Source organism: Suricata suricatta, chromosome 8 (assembly GCF_006229205.1).
Source record: "Suricata suricatta isolate VVHF042 chromosome 8, meerkat_22Aug2017_6uvM2_HiC, whole genome shotgun sequence".
Lineage (NCBI taxonomy): Eukaryota > Metazoa > Chordata > Mammalia > Carnivora > Herpestidae > Suricata > Suricata suricatta.
Genome location: NC_043707.1, coordinates 28256892 through 28277102, shown reverse-complemented (window position 1 = coordinate 28277102; position 20211 = coordinate 28256892). Strand labels below are relative to the sequence as shown.

The 20211-nt window shown below is 58.3% G+C and overlaps 1 protein-coding gene and 1 long non-coding RNA gene across 6 annotated transcripts; one reads left to right on the top strand and one right to left on the bottom strand.

Moving 5' to 3' along the window:
- Positions 1–1477: 1477 nt before the first annotated feature.
- Positions 1478–6032, bottom strand: LOC115300018. The gene is made up of 3 exons (XR_003912465.1): positions 5714–6032; positions 3321–3658; positions 1478–1676 (listed from the first exon to the last, which is right to left on the bottom strand). It is a non-coding gene; the product is annotated as an uncharacterized LOC115300018 (long non-coding RNA).
- Positions 4876–19817, top strand: LAT2 (linker for activation of T cells family member 2). Of its 5 annotated transcripts, none has more exons than XM_029949587.1 (13): positions 4879–5146; positions 8711–8833; positions 9252–9291; positions 11746–11789; positions 11948–12008; positions 12259–12296; positions 12589–12627; positions 12709–12739; positions 13254–13309; positions 14604–14666; positions 14834–15025; positions 15429–15537; positions 19010–19817. In XM_029949587.1, the coding sequence occupies exons 2-12, from the start codon at positions 8740–8742 to the stop codon at positions 15521–15523; spliced, it is 753 nt and encodes a 250-aa protein (XP_029805447.1). In that variant the 5' UTR covers positions 4879–5146; positions 8711–8739; the 3' UTR covers positions 15524–15537; positions 19010–19817. The 5 variants fall into 5 exon arrangements, with proteins under 5 accessions (XP_029805448.1, XP_029805451.1, XP_029805447.1 ...); XM_029949590.1 differs by having other exon boundaries at positions 4883–5146; positions 14954–15025; XM_029949588.1 differs by lacking the exon at positions 12589–12627 and having other exon boundaries at positions 4876–5146.
- The last annotated feature ends 394 nt before the right edge of the window (positions 19818–20211 follow it).

Sequence of the window (20211 nt, the reverse complement as noted above, 5' to 3'; positions counted from 1 at the left end):
GGCCTAGGTTTCTCGTTGAAGGATGTTACTTGGTAGGGAAGTTAGTCGAGAAGAAGAGCCCATCGACAGTGACCTGTAAAGCAGCCTCCGCCCGAGACGCGCTAGGAGCAGCCCCCTGTGCCGGGCAGGGAAGCAGCGCGCTGTGGCCCCTGGGGCTTCTCACCCTGGAGTTTACTTTAGAAAAAGAAAAGGGGTGCCTGGGTGTCTCAGTCGGTCAAGTGGCCATCTTGGGCTCAGGTCATGATCTCAGTTCGTGGGTTCTAGCCCCATGTGGGGCTCTGTGCAGACAGCTAATTCAGAGCCTGGAGCCTGTCTTCGGATCCTGTGTCTCCCTCTCTCTCTGACCCTCCCCTGTTCACACTGTCCCTCTCTCTCAAAAATAAAAAACGTTTATAAAAGAAAGAAACAGGGCCCAATGTGGGGCTCAAACTTACAACCCTGGGATCAAAAGCCAGGTACTCTACTGAGCAAGCCAGGCACCCCTGTTTCTTTTAAAGCCCGCCTTATCATCAGCTCTTTTCACGAGTAGTACCTTAACTACTCTTGTTTCCCTCCGCCTGCTTCTCAGATCCACGTGGCTCCTGCGGTCATGGGGCGCCGCTGGCCCAGGCGGGGTTGGTTCTCTGAGTGGTAACCACAGTGGGACCTGCCAGGGCCCTGCGTCTGGTGGCAACCCAGGCGGGTCTGGCCCAGTGGCCTTCTTGCCGGTTCTCTTTCCGGGAAGTCAGAGGGGGAGGAGGGCAGGGTGTCACGTCCTGGGCTCTCTTAAGGATCCCCCAGTCCACGCTGCGCCCCAGGCGGCCGTCACCTGATCTGCCCTCCGCTCCCCACACCCGGTTCACCAGGCGTACACATGGCCGTGACCCCGCAGCGCCACAGGGAGCCCGTGCGGACGGCCTGGGCCTCCCCTCCCCGCTTCTGCCCTTCGGATCGGTGAAGAGCTTGGGTCTGACCTCTGCTTCCCCAGCTGGTCTACACTGGGAGATGCTTTATGCCACGTGAAGTTAACACGACCGGCGGAGAGGCTTCCTTTTGCAGTGTCATGGACGTGAACCGAAATGATGAGGACGGTGTGCTCAGTCATAACCTGACCTCCTCCCCATCTGTACCCTCCCTCCGTGTGCACGGTACCAAACACAAAGGCAAAAGCTGTTTCACGGTGGCCGGCTCTTTGGGATTGGGTTCCGACACCAGAGACCATTGTTTCCTGTGCCCGTTCTTTTGTTCGCTGTCGGAGACCAGGTCCATAAAATCATTACTGGCCCAGAAACTTCTCTCTCTGAATGGGACTGGGAAGGAGGGAAATCAGAGCAGCTTGTCAGATAGCCCAGAGATTCTGTAAATATCACCAGGACTCCTCGGAATTTGTAGAGGCCTTTCTCACATGCATTATACTCTCGACACGAAGAGTGTGCTCATTAGATATTTTTTAAAAGTATTCTATCAAAAAACAAACAAAATGGAAAGACAGGTTAAACAATTAAAACAGAAGATGAGGGGTGTGTAAAGAATGCCTGCAGGGGCGCCTGGGTGGTAATGAAGCATCAGACTCTTGGTTTCAGATCCGGTCCTGATCCCCCGGCCTACGAGACCGAGCTCCACGTTAGACTGAGCTGCCGGGATGGGGCCTGCTTGGGATTCTCTCTCGGCCCCTCTCCGGCTTGCGCACGCTTGCTCTATCAGTAAATAAATTTAAAACATTTTAAGTATATAGATAAAAAGTCCTGCAAATTGTCAAGAGAAAAACTCAATAGAGAAGGAAGGTGTTAACAGGTATTTCAACAAAGAGGAAATAAGTCTCGCCCCCCCTGCAGTCCCGGCATTGTGAATCAGGACCACAAAGAAAGGAAATATTGGGCAGGACCGCACTCAAGTGGCGCTTGGCACCAGCTGACTAGCCAGTTGCTAGGGTTTGTGGTCTCATGTCTTACAGATGAGCATGTAAGTGGGCGGTCGCTTTGGGAATTAACTTGCACATTGAATGAACATCCCCCTCCCGGGTGTGTCCCCCAGACCCAGAGAACTCCCACGGCCGCAAAGCCTGTATTCGGACAACAGAATGAACCGTAGGCATCGCAATGATGTGATGGACCGCAGTGGCGCTTTTGTCAGATGCGACACACTTCAGAAATGCTTGTTTGTGGCTGGGGGGGGGGGGGGGGGGCAGAAGAATGAGAGTAGGTGCCTTCCGGGAGTGAGTTCACGGTGAGTTCACAGCCAAGTGTAGATGTCAGGATCTCGGGGAGGAGTGGAAGGGAGGCTCATTTGCATCTTAAGGTTTGAGGGTGGCAGACATGCCAGCCCCGGGGGTTTCTAGAATGTTGAACACACTTCTCAAGGTGATTTTTCTGTGGAAAATACATAGCTTCCCCTCAGCCTTTAGATCTACATGACCCCAGGGGCGCCTGGGTGGCTCGGTTAAGCGTCTGGCTGCGGCTCAGGTCATGATCTCACAGTTTGTGGGTTCGAGCCCCATGTCGGCTCTGGGCTGACAGCTAGCTCAGAGCCTGGAGCCTGCTTCAGATTCTGTATCTCCTTCTCTCTGACCCTCCCCTGCTCATGCTGTCTTTCTCTCTCAAAATAAATAATAAAAAGACATTTAAAGAAAAAAAAAAGGATCTATATGGCCCCAGAAGATTCTCAGCTTGGAACTGCCAAGGTTTTCAGGTTGTTACTACCTGGGTATGTCGATTGTGTAACACACAGAGCACGAACTCCGGGAACTGAAAAGCCACGTGTCTTGGAGTGACGGGAAAGTTAAGACATTGTGAATGTAATGCTGAATCGCACTTAAAACTGGTTTAAATGACCAGTTTCGTAGGGTCATATACAAAAAAACCATGGAATTACAAAAAAATTAAAAACCTTATTAGAATTTACACAACTGGACGTGAACAGTCTAGTTTTTCAAAGCTTATTTCCTGATTTCACAATTCAGTGGTTTGTAAACAGAACTCAGAGGCATTTGGGAAGTACCTAGAAAGGGGACGGCATTCTTTTCCTACTCCGGTGGTGCAGGAGAGGTCTTTGCACCCCCATCACTGAGGGAAAATGGATCAGGGGCTCCTGCTTGGCTCAGTCGGTTAAGCCTCCAACTTTGACTCAGTTCATGATCTTGGCAATTTGAGAGTTTGAGCCTTGCATCAGCCTCTGTGCTGGTGGTTCAGAGTCTGCTTGGGATTCTCTGTCTCTGTCCTTCTGCCCCTTCCCTGCTTGTGCTCTCCCCCTCTTACAAAATAAACTTTAGAAAAGAAAGAAAAAATCAGCTCAGAGAGGGTCTGGGGTGTAGGTCCCACTGCAGATTGACCTTGACACCTTACCAGTGGTTGGAGGTCATTTCTGCCATTGCTAAGGCCTGAGACAGAAGCCAGTCCTGTAGGAGGACAGCTCCTTCCTGTTGAACGTGTGAGGTTCTGTCCATCCATCTCTGCCAGCAGGAGAGCCCAGGCAGGTGCACAGTCCAGGGACCGATCGACACCAACACCAACTTGTCCCAGTTGCCTCAGTGCGGCTCAGGCAGGTGGTCCCAGCACAGAAAGCTGCTGGCGCACACCACCTACCTCCCTGCACCTGTGGGTGCTGGGAAGACCATCGACTGGAGGCTTTGGAGTCTGGGTTCAAATCCAGCATAGCTTCCAATGGCCTCCAGTCTTCTCACCTGTATAAGAAAAGTGACATGCAAGGGGCTAGTTACCATGGGAACCGCTTGCAGTATCGCTCAGCAGGGAATAAGGGAGTATGGTAGTGCCCGCACAAGCATGGTTCTGGGGGTCAGACGGCCTTGGCTTTTGTCCTAGTGCCACCTGGCCCTGGGATGGGGGGCTGGCTCCTGGCGTGAGGTCCCTGAGATCTCCCATATCAAGGCTTGGCTGGTGCACTACCCATCTCTTCCATGGGGTGGCAGCCGTGGGCGGCCCCCGGCCCGGCCTGCTCGTGCCTTTGTGGCTGGGCCTCCTGCCTGAGCCCTGGGCACCCGGAAAGAGAAATCCATTCTCCTGCCAAAAGGGGCCCCTGGGACCAGAGAGCCCGGGCTCTGAAATTCCAGACTAACCGGGACTGGGGACCCTGGTGGGTTTCCCAGGGGTCAAGTTCGATGGCCTTAGGCAAGTCACTTAATGCCCAGTAACAGGAGGTACCTAAACGACCTATGTATTTACGGGTCAGGAGACGGTGCAGAGTCCATGAAGTGGACAGGGTGTAGGCGTAGGAGCAGCAGCCACAGGAGGGGTCCCTGGGAACCAGCTGGTGAGCCCTGGCTCCTAATCATCTGCCCCTTCTGTCCTTCAGTTCTCCTCCCTGTCCCGCTCCCTCTGACTTCTATGTGGGGCTGGCTGCAGCGCCGTCCTGTCTGTCCCAGCAAGCACCTGCTGTGCGGCCCTGTGTCCCATGTTCCGTGCAAGCGTGCACGGCTGTGTGCGTGTGAGTGCCTGTCTCATTCCCTGGGACTCGTGCAGCCTGAGTGTCTCTTGCTCTCTCTCTCTCTCTCTCTGTGCATCTCTGAGAGTCTGCAAGTAGGTCTCTTGTCTTGTGTCTGTGTCTGTTGGTCCCTCTCAGGCTCAGGCTCTGCCTGTTTTTGGAGGAGAACGGACACTCTGTACATGTGTGCATGTGTATGTGTGTCTGTTTGTCTATCTCTCATTCTTTCCCTGCCTGGATGTCTTTTTTGTGTGCTTCTCCCTCTCAAAGGGTGTGTGTGTGTGTGTGTGTGTGTGTGTGTGTGTGTGTGTGTGTGTGTGTGTGTGTGTGTGTGTGTGTGTTTAGTGTGTGGCTTTCCAGATCTTCCTACTCTCTGGTTGCCTGGAGGGGGAGGGGGGACTCCACTTCCTTCTCCTTCTCCCAGTCCCTCTGTGTATGTCTCTTCCTCTCTGTGTGACTTGGGTTTTTACATGTGTGTATTTAGTGTGCGTATGTGTGCGTCTGTTTGCGTCTGTCTCTCTCCCTGTGTCTGCGAGTGGCTCTGCGTCTCCGTCTGGTGACAGCAGAGCCTGTCCGGCAGAGCAGCGGATGTGTGAGGGATGATTCAGGGGCTGACAGGAAGCCCGCTGCCTTGCCTGCTGCCCGCTCAGCGTCTGTGGCGTTGGCGTCAGCTCGGGCAGGTGTGGGGCTCAGGATGAAGTGGCCGCACTGAGGAGCCCCCAGCTCTCAGGTGAGTCTTTCCCAGGAGCGCCCGGAGCCTGGCCCGGGGGCACGGGTCCTGAGGCTGACTCCCCACTGTGGGGGGGGGGCCGGCCCAGTGGGAGTGCTGTGGGGGGAGATGCCGCCCGCGGGGTGGGCTGGGAAGATGCCAGGACGCTGCGGCCTGGTCCTGCCCTGGCGCCCCTGGCTCGGAAGTGCTTTCCCGGAGACCCAGGGGCAGCCTGTTTCTGGCCACCTTCCTGCCCTCGCCTTTCCCGGCCCACTACAGTCTCCTATCAGCTCCAGAGACTGGTGAGGGGCCAGGCCCACGAGCCCTGGTTTCTTCATCTGTTAAATGGGGGCTGTAACATCCCTGCCGCCGGGCTCTGGGAGGACGGGTGACACTCCACAGGCAAGCGTACCCAGGGCCTGCCTCAGGCCAGATGGAAGCCGCCCTCCCGCCACCCCCACCCAACCCCCAGCCTGGCACACTGGCTCTCTGCTCTCGGTCCACCAGGGCAGACGCCCCGGGGACCTGCTTGTGCCCGGCTCTGTCACCATCCCCCCCATCTTGACCTCGGCCGTTGCCATCCCTCACCTCTGCTCCAGGACAAGGGCTGCCCAGGCCCCCACACTGGCCACTCGAGCATCCTGAGCCTTGATTAGAGGCCCCTGGTTAGGCTTATCTGAAGGCCGAGATTACACGGGAAAAGGGAACAGACATCAGAGCAGGGCCCAGCGGATCAGGCCTTCCCAGGGCCCGGATCCAAATCTCTCACTCCGCTCCTGCCCCGCCAGCCTGCCCTGCAGCCCCGATGGGCCTCAGTTTCCCCATCTCTGGCAGGAGGAGGGCTGGCAGCCGGGCTTGGCCGGCCTAGCCCCGAGGGCTTTCCCACCGAGGGCTGTTGCAAACCTTGTTCATCTGAAAACTGCGCACTTCCCCTTGTGCTATTTTGGCCTGCAGCCTGCGGCCATGGCCGCCTCACCGCCCCACCCCGCCCAGCGATGCCTGCCCCTTGGGGCCCTCCTGGGGCCCCAGGGCCTGCCTCTGAGGGGCTCAGCCTCCTCCTCCCCCAGCCCTCATCCGCTTGTGGGGCCAGGGTGGGAAAGCCCGGCCGAGGGCAGATCTCAGTCTGGTGACCGCCACACACGTTGGGCTCACCCTGGCCTCTCTGCAAAAAACATTTCATGCTTCTTAAAAGTGGAATTCTAAGAAAGGGGTAAAGGAGCGTGGCCTTCGGAGTGCGCTGGGCCTGAGCTGGGACCCTGACTCTGACGGGCTAGCTGGGGAGCATGGACAAGGTGCCTGCCTCTTCTCCCTTGAATGAAGGGGGCTCGCATCTCCCACGTGATACTTGGCATGTCTGTGACACCTGAGGGGCTGGGCGGCCCATGTGGAGGGAGGCTCCGGCCTGCGTGTCTGGGGGACCAGGCGGGACAGTTCTGCTGGTACACCACCCCACCCCCGCACCCAAAAGGCTGTGGCTGCCCCGCCCTAGTCCACCGGGACCCTGACGATGGCGATCATGGTTGTCCCACACTAGCGCCTCCGTGCACCATCTCGACGCTGGGCCTCATACGACAAAGCCGAGGGATGTGTCATTATTTCCCCTGTTGTAGAGGGGCTGCCGTCGGCCAGCGGGGCTGGGTGTCAGCAGAGGCAGACACACTGTGTTCTTGGGCTCCCTCCCTTCCCCCACCCAGTGGCGGGTGGGGGCTGACCCAGACCAGACCCCCACCCCTCCCCCAACTCGTTGCTTGTCCCAGGACAACCAGGTCCAAGAAGCAAGGTTGATTCCCATTGTGGAGACTGAACACTGAGGCCAAGAGCCTCCGAGGCACAAGCTGGAATCCTCCCTCCACCCAGGTGCTCCCAGGCCCACACAGCCTGAAGGGCCCTGGGGCGGCCCAGAGGAGTGGGGGAGGGAAGGAGGAGGGTGTGCCAGCCGGGAGGACAGCGCTCAACTCAACCCGGACAGCATTCTGGGGGGACGGGGCAATGCTCCTGTTCCCGACTCCCTCGGTGGGTGGCTTCTCCGTGAGGCCCCGACGGAGGCTCGGGATTGCGTGGAGGTTCCTGGTCATCTTTGCCACAAGGACTCAGGAAGCTTGGCGAGGTGAAGGGGACCGCAGGCTGCAGGCTAGGCCTCGGGGAGCCCAAGGCAGGAGGGGCAGTACAAAGCTCCACTTCCTCCCCAGCCTCGCCTTCCCCAGCTGTAAAGTGGGGAGAAGCCCTCCTCCCAGGTCACTGAGGCAGGAAAAACAGGTGTGCATAGGTTGGGGCCTCTGGGTGTGGGCTCCACGTGCCTGCCCTGAGGCAGGGTCCCTTGGAGGACCCCCTGTGGCCCTCAGCTGTGTCTCCAGCCACTGCCAGGAGACTTGAGTCTCATTCGCAGGGATTCTTCTTGGAAACCTCCCCAACCAGGCTGGACCTGCACTCCCCAGGCCCTGGTGTGTGGCTGCCTGTGGCTTCTCCGGGGACTGGCAATCTCAGTGTGGCTCCACCGTTGGGACCAGTCACTGACCAAGCAGTGGCCCGAGGCCAGGAGGGATTCAGAGTCTCCTCACCCTGCAGAGACCCCCTTCCAGCCCTCGCTCCCAGCACACCCCGCCAGGCCTCTCTACCCAGAGCACCCTTCTACCCCTTATGCCCCCAGGCCCCCCTCGGTGCTTAGGGAAAGGAGATCCCACTCCTGATGTGGGCAGAGAAACGTCCCAGGGTGGGTGCTGGCTGCTGGGGCTCCTGTGCCGAAGGGGCCACGGACTGAGCTCAGGAAGCAAAACTGGGTTTACAGGAGGCAACAGGGTACCCTGTGAGTAGAGCCAGGGTTAGGGCCCGAGGCTGGAGTTTGAATCCTATCTTTTTTCTTTGCAGCTGGGATCTCTGGCCTCAGTTTTGTTTCATTTTTTTCTTTCCTTTTCCTTTTCTTTTCTTTTCCTTTTCTTTCCTTTTCTTCTTTTCTTTACAATTTCTTCCTTTTTTTTCTCTCTTTCACTTTTCTTTTCTTTCCTTTCTTTCTTTCTTTCTTTCTTTCTTTCTTTCTTTCTTTCTTTCTTTCTTTCTTTCTTTCTTTCGGAAATTTCTTATGTTTATTCATTTTTGAGAGACACAGAGCAGGAGTGGGGAAGGGACAGAGAGAGGGAGACACAGAATCTGAAGCAGACTCTAGGCTCCGAGCTGTCAACCCAGAGCCCAACATCTGGCTCTGACATAAGATCAGGACCTGAACCAAAGTCAGACACTCAACCGACTGAGTCACCCAGGCGCCCCTCCAGCCTCAGTTTCTATATTTGTGAAATGGTGGGAGGGCAGTTGTGTGGATTAAGCCAAGGCATGTATAGGGCATATGCACTTGGTGCTCTCTGGTCCCCAGAACCTTCCAGCACCTACCAAATATTGGTGATAGCCCTGGGGCCAGAGGTGCTGCATCGGGGTCAGATGAGGGGGCAGGGCTCTTTCCAGCCTGACCCGTTCCCGGGGAGGGGCGGGGAGGGGAGCCGGAGCTCCCAGGGCCTGGGTTCAAATGTGGGGCCGTGGCGGGACGGAGCAGGGCGATACCCTGGAGGGATGGTCACAGGATGACCCACATTGCAGCCCTGCAGGACGCGTGGCTAGGAGTGGCCATGAACATGGACGCCGAGCTGCTGTGGACTGGGGCGGCCCTGCTGCTGCTGCTGGGGACGGTGGTCAGCCTGTGCGTGCGCTGCTCCCGGCCAGGTAACAGCGCGGTGGGGGACAAGGGCGGACCCACACCTGGCTGCGGTGGGTGGGCAGAAAGCCAGGTTTCACGAGGCAGGGATGAAGCCCTAAACCACACTCCGAAGATGAGGAGGCTGGCTCACTGTGGGGCTTTGGTAGTGCTGGGTCAACGGGTCTGAGGCGGGGAATACTCTGGAAAAAGGGTGGGGTGTGCCGTGCTACCCGCAGCGTCCACCTTCTCCACGCTCTGCTCTCCTGAGCAGATGGTGAGCACACACCGAGCCAGTGGCAGGCGGCCCACACTGATTGGCGGGCTGGCCCCCAAGGTCCCATCTGGATCCTGCCCGGGGCACAGGGGAGACAAGAGGAGGGGTCCTCGAAGCTCGGTCCTCACCCTGGCATTGGAGTGCCTGCAAATCTGGTCTTGTTCTTGCAGCTGTGAAGAAGTCCGAGAAAATCTACCAGCAGAGGGGCCTGTGAGTGCTTTGGTGTCCCTGGCCCAGTAGGTCCTGAGCTGTCCAGGGAGGGGTGCCCAGGGGCTGCCGCCCACCTTGCCCCGTGGTCCTTGGGAGGAGGGAGAGCCTGCATCCCCAAAGGTCTTCCCCTTGCTCCCAGCCCAGCCCGGGGGAGCCCACTCTGTTGGTGCAGGGGGCGGGGGGGGGGGGCGCTTGGACAGAAGAGCCCCGCCCTCCCGGACCACATGGGGAACAGAGACTGGGCACAAAGCACCAGAGTGGATGCGAGTCTCCCCTGGAAAAAACGCTAAGGGAGCTCAGAGCTCAGGAGCCTGGTTGGCGGGGGTGGGGAGAATTTGAAGAAAGAAGGCAAAAGGGGACATTCCAGAGTGCGGCCAGTTGCCGACAGGACTGGGGTGGACACGGTCTTCTGGGGATGAGGTGGCAGGTACAGGCCTTCCTTGAGGGACGTGAGGTGAGCTGGGTGCGTGGGCGGAGGCCTTGGCCTTTGTCCCGAGGGCCCAGGAGAGCCACAGAGGAGCTGGAAGCAGGGAGGGAGGGGAGAGATGCACCGGGGTCACTGGCCCCAGGCGAAGCGGCGGGATCTGGGGGATTGAAGTCCCAGGCACTCCGTGTCTGAGCCCTGGGAGGAGGGTCAGCGGTACAGACTGGGGTGTGGCCCAAGGACAGTCCGGGTCTGGAGGGCAGGGGCCACTGGTGTCCTTACACCGAGCAGGACAGTGACAACAGACAGGCCTGGGGGCCTCTGAGACCCACGTGCACACGTGTGCACGGGCCGGCGTGCCCGCTCACGGCCACACGCTGCCCACATTCTTGCTCATGCGTGTGCTTCTCACACATGCGGCACTGTGTGCACGCCCAGGGGAAGGAACTCCCGTACAAACGTGCACACACCCTTTCTCATTTCCTTTTGCAACTGAAAAACCACAATGAAATTTGAAAATAGTTTCCCCATCCATGCCCTGCCCCCAGGCCGGGGCTAGACTTTTCCAGGCTTTTTTGACCACTTTGCCCCCTGCATCTCCAGCTCACCAGCTCCACAGGGAGTGGGGGTGAGGGGTCTGGGCTTCCCCTGGTGCCTCCCACACCCCTGCCCCAAGGCAGGCCGCCTCCACCTCTCTGCCTTCCTCTCTCAGTGCCTGCCCACTCAGGCCTCCTGAGTTAGAGCCAGAAGTGAAACTTTGTCGCTGTGGGAAGTGGGAAACGCCTGGATGGGAGGAGCTGAACCCACTTTACTTGGGTTCCGTCCTGCCAGCCTACATAAAGTAATCACCCTGTGTTCCAGGCCCAGCTCCCATGGAAAGCCATGCCTGACTCTCTCCTGTGGAGTTAGGACATCCTTCCTAAAGCAGGTCACCCTGACCCCTCGGCCTTCCAGGAGCTCCTGGAAGCCTGGGCCAGACACCCATTCTGGTCCAGAGGAGGAGTCCAAAAGGCTTGAATGTTCAGCTAACCTGCCCTCCCAACCTTAGTGGTGGCTTCCACTCTCCAGGGAACTTCATGATCCAAAATGGCAGCTAGAGCTCCAGCCCTCATCTCTGTGTTCCAGGAAGTAGTAATAATGAAGGAGCAGGATAAAAAGGGTGCACCCCTGTTGGCAGTGCCTCCTTTAAAAGTGTTTTCCTGGAAATCCAAATAACCTTGGCTTGCATTTCGTTGACTAGGGCTTGATCAGAGGGCCACACTTAGACACAAGAGAGGCTGGGAAATACAGTCTTTTAGATGGGCCTCCGTAAAAATCAGGGATCCATTTCAAAAAAAATTTTTACAATTTTTTTAAATTTTACGTTTATTTATTATTGAGACAGAAACAGAGCACAAGTGGGGGAGGGGCAGAAAGAGAAGGAGACACAGAATCTGAAGCGTTAGGCTCCAGGCTCTGAGCTGTCAGCACAGAGCCTGACTCAGGGCTTGAACCCACAAACTGTGAGATCATGACCTGAGCTGAAGTTGGACGGTCAACCGACTGAGCCACCCAGGTGCCCCATCGGGATCCATTTCAAAGAGAGAAGGGGACACTGGGTGATGGCCGGACACCTTGCTGTGTCTAGCTTTGAAGTTCCCTCACCAGGAATTTGGGAGCAAATGGTGTGTTTGAACATCTCACAAGGGGCTGAAGTTATGGCTGGTCGCGATCCCTGAAGAGCCCCGTGACCCTCACCTCAGAATCTCAGGGCCGCCTCCCCAGCCCTGCCCACAGACCCTCCTGACCATGACTGTCCTCAGGGTTACTGGGGTGGCCGTGGAGGCCGCTGGCTCCAGCCTGGGGCCGTGCGAGAAGAGTGGACAGCCAGTGGGGCAGGGTTGAGGAGCAGTCCAGAGAATGGGGGCGTCAGGGAGCCCTGGATCACTCTCACCCCGGTCTGTCCCTCCCCTCTCCGTTCCTTGCCCCTGTCTGTCCCTTGGGCTGTGGGAGGCCGTGCGCTGGCTCAGCACAGCTCCATGTGTTTCCAGGGAAACGAATCCACAGAACTTTGCAGTGGCCCAGACCTATTCCTGTGAGTCCTCAAACAGGGGGGCCTGGGCTCAGGGTTGGGGGTGTCCATATCCGTCTCCATTGTGCTGAGGTGGTGGCCAGACCTGACCTGGTGGAGCCAGGGGCCGGTGCTGGCTAGCTGGTCTGAGGGTCCAGCCAACACCCCCTTGACCTTTGCAGTGGTCAGGCAGAACTGGCCAGGGCCCCTGCTGGACACAGCCTCTGATGTGGCACCAACAAGGTAGGCATAAGTCCCCTCCCCCGGGCCCAGAGGGGTCACAGCCCCATAGGAGGTAATGAGAAGGAGGATCCTGGGGTCCCCCAACTGGCTGAGCTCAGACCAAGACCTCGCTCCCTCCTTGAACCTCAGAGCCCCAGAGCCGACTTCTGAGGGCCCTACGAGGGGGGGGGCATGGGGCTGTAGTGCCCAGACCCCAAGGCCTCCTCCCCACCCAGCCCTCCTCAGCCCCTCCCTTCCCCCTTCCCTGCAGGAAGGACAAGCTTCTGCGGTTCTCTCCCAGCCTTGAGGGTGAGTGGCCCTTAGATACAGGATGGGGGCAGGGGTGGAAGGGGGGGGCTGAGACACAGGGGTGGCAGCAGGTGGGGGGACAGACATGTAGGGGGGAGGGAGACTGAGACAAGCGGAGGGTGGGGGGCCTCCCCGAGGTGCTGGGCCGGGAGGCCCGCGGGGAGGGGACACGGAGCAGGAGAGCAGATGCAAAGCTAGGAAGGCAGGAAACACTTGGGTCTGGAAGGCCTTTCCTTGGGGGCGGGAGTGGGGCAGGGGCAGGGGGAAGCCATGAGCCCGGCCTTTCTTCCAGATTCTGCGTCCTCTAGGTACCTGGAGGACTTCAGCAAAGGTGGGTGGGATCTGGGGGTGGGGGGCTGCGGTGGGGCCCCCAGCCCAGCGCCTGGGCCTAATTCTCGGCCTCCTCCTGCAGGCAGCAGACGGGGATCCAATGGGGGCTACATGTGAGTGGTCGTCTGCGGGCCCTGGGCCCTCATCCCTACCCCGACTCACCCCTGCTTTGAGCTTCCCCCTTTAGGAAGGCTTCCTGCCCTGGAAAGCACTGGCCCAGGGAAGGCTGGGTGGAGGGAGGGAGGAAGAGCCAGGCAGCACCACTGCCCCTCGGGTGGCCATGGCCTTGTGGGGACAGGGACATGGCTGCTCTAGGGAGGGTTAGTCTTGGGGACGCATCCCGCATCACCTGGAGACAAGTTCCATAGAGTCCGGAGAGGAAGGGCCCTCAGGGACATCCCTTCCTCTCACAGATGGGCAAATGCAGCCCAGGGAAGACAGGTCAAGATGGCTGGAGCCAGGCTGGGTGGCCCAGGGCGGAGGGACCAGGAAAGAGCGTGGCCCGGCCCCCATGAGCCCCTGGGGGGACAATATACTGGAGCAGCCCTGGCCTCTGTCCCCCATGGCGCCCGCACCCCAACCACTGGCCTACCCAGCAACCGGCCTGTGTCTGTGTTTTCTTGCCAGACTCCCCATCACCTCGGACTATTATAACTGGGGCCAGTTCCAGAAGCCCTCGGAAGGTGAGGCAGAGGAGGGGGAAAGGGGGAGGGGGAGCACCTCAGAAGCCACATTTCTGGGGCCAGCGGCTATGGGAAGGACACGGAGTCATGGGCGGGGCCTGGGTCTGCCCGGTGCTGGAGCTGGGGAGCTTAGTAGGGGAGGGATGTTTGGGAGGCGGAAAGGGGAGTGGGTGGCGGGGCACGGAGGTGAGAGAACCAGGGTGGGTGCTGGGGGCAGGGGTAGCGGGGGAGGCTGAGCCCCCCTTTCGTGTAGGCCCCCTTCAGGACTTGGCAGCAACTGATGGGCTCACATGGGACCTCAGAGGAAGGCCCCAGGTGGGGCGCCATACTCAGCCCTGCAGCTTCTGAGGATGCCTGATTCTTAGGCCCTTAACAAACCTTGGGTTTGCAGGAGAAGAAACTGAAGCCTGAGGGTGGGCAGTGCCTGCCGAGAGGTGCCCAGGTCTGGGGCTTGAGGGCGGTCCTGCCTCGCCATGCTGGGCCTGGGGGTGGGGCGCGTGGTGGGCGGAAAGGAGGGTCTCCTCCTCCCTGGGCCCCCCATTCTGAATAAGGGAGGGGCCCTCCTCTCTTGGGGCCATCCCTTAAAAAATTTTTTTTAATGTTTTATTTATTTTTGAGAGAGAGAAAGAAACAGCACAAGCAGAGGAGGGTCAGAGAGAGGGAGACACAGAATCTGAAGACAGGCTCCAGGGTCTAAGCTAGCTGTCAGCACAGAGCCCAACACGGGGCTCGAACCCACAAACCATGGGATCATGACCTGAGCCAAAGTTGGACACTTAATGAACTGAGCCACCCAAGGGCCTCTTAGGGCCCCTTTGACACAGATGGATGCAGGGGTGGGGCAGCAGTTAGAGCTCAGCTCCCCCCTGACCGGGGCTGTGAGCCAGGCTCTGATAAGCCGGGGTCAGCCCACCCCGCCCGGAGGTACTGCTTCAGGACCAGCCTCAGCCCAGTCCGGATCCCACCTCTCCATGGCCTCCCCCTGCCAACTATCCAACTGCCTAATTGCAGCCTGGGCCCCTTTGGGGGTGACCTCGGAAGACAGTGAAGGAGCCCAGGGTGGCGGATGCTGAAGCCAGGCCAGTGTCAGTTAAGGCTCTGGTCTAGAATGTTCAGAGGCCCCAGGGGGGCCCACAGGGCTGAGGGTTTGGCAAGACAGGTCACCTACCGAGGGAGGAAGAGAAACCAGGATGGAGGGAGGGAGGAAAAGCCAGGCCTGCTGGGCAGGGCCACCAGCAACCTCCCCCTCCCCCTTTCCCCCTCCTCTGCCTCTGTCTCCCCCGACCCTCTGCAGACGATGATGATACCAATTCATATGAGAACGTGCTCATCTGCAAGCCGAAGGACACTGAATCAGGTGAGGCTGTGGTCCCGGGAGGGGGCAGGGAGGCCCACCTTCTCGGCAGAGAGCAGAGCCCCCCATTGCTGCAAGGGTCACTGTCAGCTTCTGTGCACTGGCCTAGAGGAGACCCCAGGGGTCCCGCCTTAGTGAGATGCACTGAGAGGACCCCTTCCTTCCCCGAGGGGCCGCCTGGCACAGGGCACAGGACGCCTCCCCCGAGGAGCCCTGGCTCCTTGCTGGCCTGCAGACTGGCCGCAGTGGCTGCTGCCCGGGCCAGCCCCTGTCTCGGGGTCTCCCTGCAGGGGACGAAGAATCTGAGGACTATCAGAACTCAGCGTCCATCCGGCAGTGGCGGGAATCCAGGAGAGGACTGGGTATGTGGCCGGAGGGCGGGGGCCCCCCCCCCCCGCGGGGATGACTTCATCAGTCTTGGGGGGGAGGGGGTTGGCCTGGGAGGGCCAGGGGGGCAGTGGGGGGGAGAGGGAGGGAGAGTCAGGGGGTCAGATCCGGGAGGGCTCCCCGGCTGCTGGCTGCACAGGGAAGCCTCTGGCCTGTCAGTGGCCGCAGACCCCTCAAACCCTGTCGGCAGCCCCCCACCCTGTGGGCCGATCTCTGGCAAACCCCGGATGGGAGACCCTCACGCACTGTTCAGTGTGGCGTTTCCCAGAGGCTGTTTTGCACCCACTGGAAGGCTGGGCCCGAACCTCTGGCTGGGGGGTCAGGCAGGGGTGTGGCGACGTGAGCCATCTGACCACTTTGGGCCCCGCTGGTCCGCAGAGCAAGGCCTGAGGGACAGGCCCCTGTCGCTGGCAGAAAGCCCAGACGAGGAGCCCGATTATGTGAACGAGAGCGTGGCAGCCACAAAAGCCTAGTGAGGACCTGGGAGGTAGGTGGAGCCCCTTCTCCTCGCTGCCTCACAGGCCTGAGGGTCCCATCCCAAGGGAAGAAGACAGGGCTGGGGGAGCCATGTGGGGGTCCCAGAAGGGGTCAAGGGGCAGCATCCATGGGCGCTGACATGTAGGGGGGGGCTCTGTCAGGTGTTGAGACTGTGCCCCTGAGTGCTGGGCCCTCTGAACAGCCTGTGTCCACCCGGCCCCCGGCTCCCATGGCAGGCACATGGGTCTCGGGCTGTAGTGGGGGCGTTAGGTCCAGGAGGCCGAGGAGTTGTGGGGTGAAGGGGTTGGTCCCGGGTGGGTATCTGCAACCCTGAGTGAGTGACTTAACCTTCTGGGATGCTTTCCTCACTGGCAAAATGGTGCAAATGGGATGCAGCATGTGAAGGACACAGGGACAGGGATGGGACCTGGAGACAGATGACGGTGCCCATGGCAGTCCTGGCTGGACCCTGCGACGCGCTGGCTTGGTCATCCAGGGTGGGGCCAAATGCTCACGCAGGCCCTCTAGTGGTGCCCCGAAGGCACAAAGTGATCCGCCACTGCCCCGGGTCCCACTCAGAGTAGCCCTGCCACAGTGTGGGAGGCAGGACAGACCCCGGAGGGCCCTCAGAGGCTGTGCAAGTCCTCACCCATGGCACAGGGGCAGGTGGCTGTCAGCAGGCGGCTCCTGGGCTGTTAGAGACCCTGCAACAGGATGGGCCGTAGAAGCATGAGCCCATGGGCTGAGCCCACTGCTCCACTTCCCCCAACCGGCACCTGCTGAGGACAAGTCAGCTTTAAGTGCTGGGGACACAGTCATAAACAAAGTCCATTCGTGGGTGCCCAGTTGGCTCAATCGGTGGAGTGTGCGACTCTTGATCGCAGGTCTCGGGATTGTGAGTTTGAGCCCTGCGTGGGATATAGAGATGACTTAAAAATAATTTTTTTAAGTTAAAAAAATTAATTCATTATTCTTTTTTTTTTAATTTTTTAATGTTTTATTTATTTTTGAGAGAGAGAGAAAGAGAGAGAGAGAGAGAGATAGTGTGAGCAGGGGAGGGTCAGAGAGAGAGGGAGACACAGAATCAGAAAAAGGCTCCAGGCTCTGAGCTGTCAGCACAGAGCCCGATTGGGGCTCGAACCCACGGACTGTGAGATCATGACCTGAGCCAAAGTCAGAGGCTTAACTGACTGAGCCCCCCAGGCGCCCCTACATAAAAATAAAACCTTAAGAGGAAAAAAATCCACCCAAGTCCCTGACCGTTCAGGATTTACACTCTGGCGGGAGAGATTTCACAGACGGCTGTAGGCGGAGAGAAGATAGGAAGTGGCATGTCAGGGGGTGATAAGCCCTGTGGTCGTGCGACTGGGAGAAGCCAGGGCAGCTGTGGGGCTCCCTCCCCGCCCTGCTGGCGGAAAGATTTGCAGAGGGGTAGCAGCGCACCCGGAGGGTCTGACGACAGGGGGAGGTGCAGCGCTAGCCTCGAGGCCCAATCCCTGTTCTCTTAGACGGGAGAGGGCGTGGCCTGGGAGACTGGCAGCAGGATCCCCGGATGCTGAGGAGAGACTGGAATTCAGGGGGCAGCTGGGGGTGCACGGAGACCAGGGAGCATCCAGGTAAAAGGTGACGTCTTGGCCCAGGGAGGAGGCAAACATGAATTGGGCTTGGTTTTGTTTTTGATTTTTTTTAAAGTTTATTAATTTTGGGGTAAGCTCTACACCCAACGTGGGGCTCCAGCTTACGACCCCGAGATCCAGTCGCATGCTCTTCCCACTGAGTTGGCCAGACGCCCCGTCTCCATGCATTTTCATTTATTTTATATTATTTTATTTTACTATTTTATCTTTATCTTTTATTTTATTTTATTATTTTATTTTAATTTTTATTTATTTTGAGAGAGTGTGAGCAGGGGAGGGACAGAGAGGGGGATAGAAAGAATCTGACAGTGCAGAACCTGACTCGGGGTTCGAACTCCCAACCATGAGAGATCACGACCCGAGCCAAAATCAAGAGTTGGACGCTCTACTAAGTCCCCAGGCGCCCCAGTGTTCATGCATTTAAAAAATTTCTTCGATGGCTTTGTTGACCCCACTGGCTAGTATCCTGCTATGTCGCCTCCACACATTTGTGTTTTCCCCCGTTTTTCCCGTGCTTGTGGCTGGAAAGGCATGTGGTATGATCTATCTCTTACATTCATCAGGCTTCTTTGGTGGCCCAGCATGTGGTCTGTTCTGATCCCTCGTGCACTTGAAAAGAATGTGTATTCCGTTGGTTTTGGTGGAATGTTCTGTATTTGTTACATCCCAAATGGGAGGTTTTGAAGGTGGAGCTGCCGACAGGACTCACTGGTGCATTGGGTGTGGGAGCACCTGGTAGAGAGGGAGGAGCCGGGGCAGCAGGTTTTTGCCTGAGAGGCTGTCACTGTCCCCAGCTGAGGTGTGGGGAGGCTGTGGGCAGAGCAGGTCTTATGGGCAAGGCCAGCTTATTTCTAGACCCGTTAGGCTGGGGGCACCCACAAGGAGAGTGTGGGTAGGTACAGGGTTGAGCCTGGATCCGGGGAGAGGCCAGGCTGGAGACAGGGAGGTATCTTCATTGAAAGCAACGACTGTCACCAGGGAAAGCGAGGCCAGGAGGGGAGCCAGCACTGAGCTCTTCCCCACCCTCTCCCCCAGCCCAGACCTGAGGCTGGGGGACAGAGCAACGGAGAGCAGTGTCCTGGACCCCAGAGAAGCACTCCCGTCGGAAGGGTGTGAGCAGGCACAAGACAAGCACTGGCAGGTGCTGGTGGCAGGGGATTAGGTGCGGATCTTGAACTCAGAGCAGGGGAGTCTCAAGATAGGACATGGAGAACATTCTAGAAGTTCCACTTCAGAGAGGGGAGCAGAGAAGCAGAGGCACGGGACAGGAGCCAGAGCCGTTATACAGGTTTCTGAGCTGAAAGAAATGACCGTGGGAGATAGGGTGACACAAAGGACAGAGCAGGCTCAAGCTCGGGGTCTGGCTGTGGCTGGACAGAACCTTTGCCTCCTGCCTCCGGTCCGGCACAGGGGGCTGGACTCTGGGCAGCATCCACAGTGGCCTGATGGAGGCTGGAGTGACGTGATCCCTGGATTTGAATAAGTGGAAGGGCTACTAGGCGAGGCGGAAGCAGGGCTGAGTCAGAGCAGGTGCTCCTGGCAGGTGTCCCTTGTGGGCAGCAGCGGAGAGGACGGGGCCTTGAAGGTGAACGCAGGTCACAGGGCAGAGCGCTGCCCTGTGCAGATTAACCCCCGCCTGGCCGGCGTCAATGGGTACAGGCAGGATTTCAAAGGGAAGGAAGGCCGTCTTCTCAGCCCTGCTGTAGGAAGGCGGCTGACCACTGACCATCGCCACCCCTCCTGACCTTGACCCTGACCTTGGACCAGCCACCCTGGTGCGCAGGCAACAGATTGCTGTTGAGACAACCCTTTTCCCTTTAACAAACCTTTTCATCTTCGTTCAAGGAGCTGAGGGAGCCACCGAGCTCAGAGGACTATTTACTTCGGCCCCAAAGGTCACTTCTCTACTGCTGGACCCCCCACGGTTCCTCCTGGGAGATGCACTGACGTCTGAGGACCATCCGCTGGGCCACAGGGAACTGGCGGGGAAAGGACAGTTACAGGTGGACTCACCACCCCCCTCCCGGCCCCCTGCCGGGCTTCCGAGGGAGCCCAGAGCTCCTGCCGTGACCGGATGTCCAAGATTAGGGCAAGTTGCGTCCCTGTCCCCACATCTAGAACATCGTGCCTCACTGGTACCCCTGGAGCTTTTTTGCTTTGGATTCAGGTCCCAAATTGCTGACTAATGTCGGTTGCTGGGATCTTTTTCTTGGTCCAGAGCTTGTACAGTTAATTTATGTAGGTGGAGCCATATTTAATAATCGACATCTCCGGGCAGAGATTCGGGTCTATTTCACCCCCTAGAAGCATTACATGTAATTTCAGAAGAGTGAAGGGGAGCCCCAGCGCTGCTTTCTCTGGGCCTGTTTACCTGCCAGAAATGAGGCTACAAGCAACCCCATGCCTGCCAGTGGGAACGTCTGCTGTGGACAAAGTGCATTGCGTCTCTGGAGAAGGAGAGGAGCACGGTGGTTGTCCTTAAATCCCCCCTGCCCCAAACAGGCCTCGGCTGAGCTCATGGAGCAGAAACCCAGCCTCTCATGCGAAGGGCAAGGGCCCAAAGAGACCTTCTGAGTCAGAAAAGCCGCGGCCAGAGAAACAAGATGCTTCCTTCAACTGAAACATCTCAATAGAGTGTTTTCATTCACAAGTAGCAATTCTCATGTCTGCTTTCTCTGCTTCATGCAAAACCTTCTAAGGGCATGAAAGTCAAGCCTCTTGCTTAATGGAAAGGGGCCTTGGGGCCCCCCCAAGACGGGGGGCAGGGGGTTGGAGGGAGATGGAGAGAAGGCGTGCTGGGAACAGCAACCTGGTCATGGTGTCCAGTCCTCTTTCCGTAAGTTAATGCCACAGGTTGGGAGGTGAGAAGGGAAAACGACACAATCGTTGGCCACTTGTTATTTCCCACCGAGGAGTCCAGATCCCACAGGCCCAGAAGGAGTGGGAAGCGGCAGGACTGAGGGGGGGCTCAAGGCTCCAGTTACTGGGGGTGGGGGACAGATGCCTCTGGGCCCTGGGTCCCCCCTGAAAACCTCTCAGGGACCATA

Excerpts from the sequence above, each read along its gene's own strand:
- LAT2 (XM_029949587.1), top strand. The coding sequence starts at position 8,740 with ATGAACATGGACGCCGAGCTGCTGTGGACTGGGGCGGCCCTGCTGCTG. Across the intron at positions 12,009-12,258 it reads TCTGATGTGGCACCAACAAG|GAAGGACAAGCTTCTGCGGT; the intron begins GTAGGCATAAGT and ends CCTTCCCTGCAG. Across the intron at positions 13,310-14,603 it reads GTTCCAGAAGCCCTCGGAAG|ACGATGATGATACCAATTCA; the intron begins GTGAGGCAGAGG and ends GACCCTCTGCAG.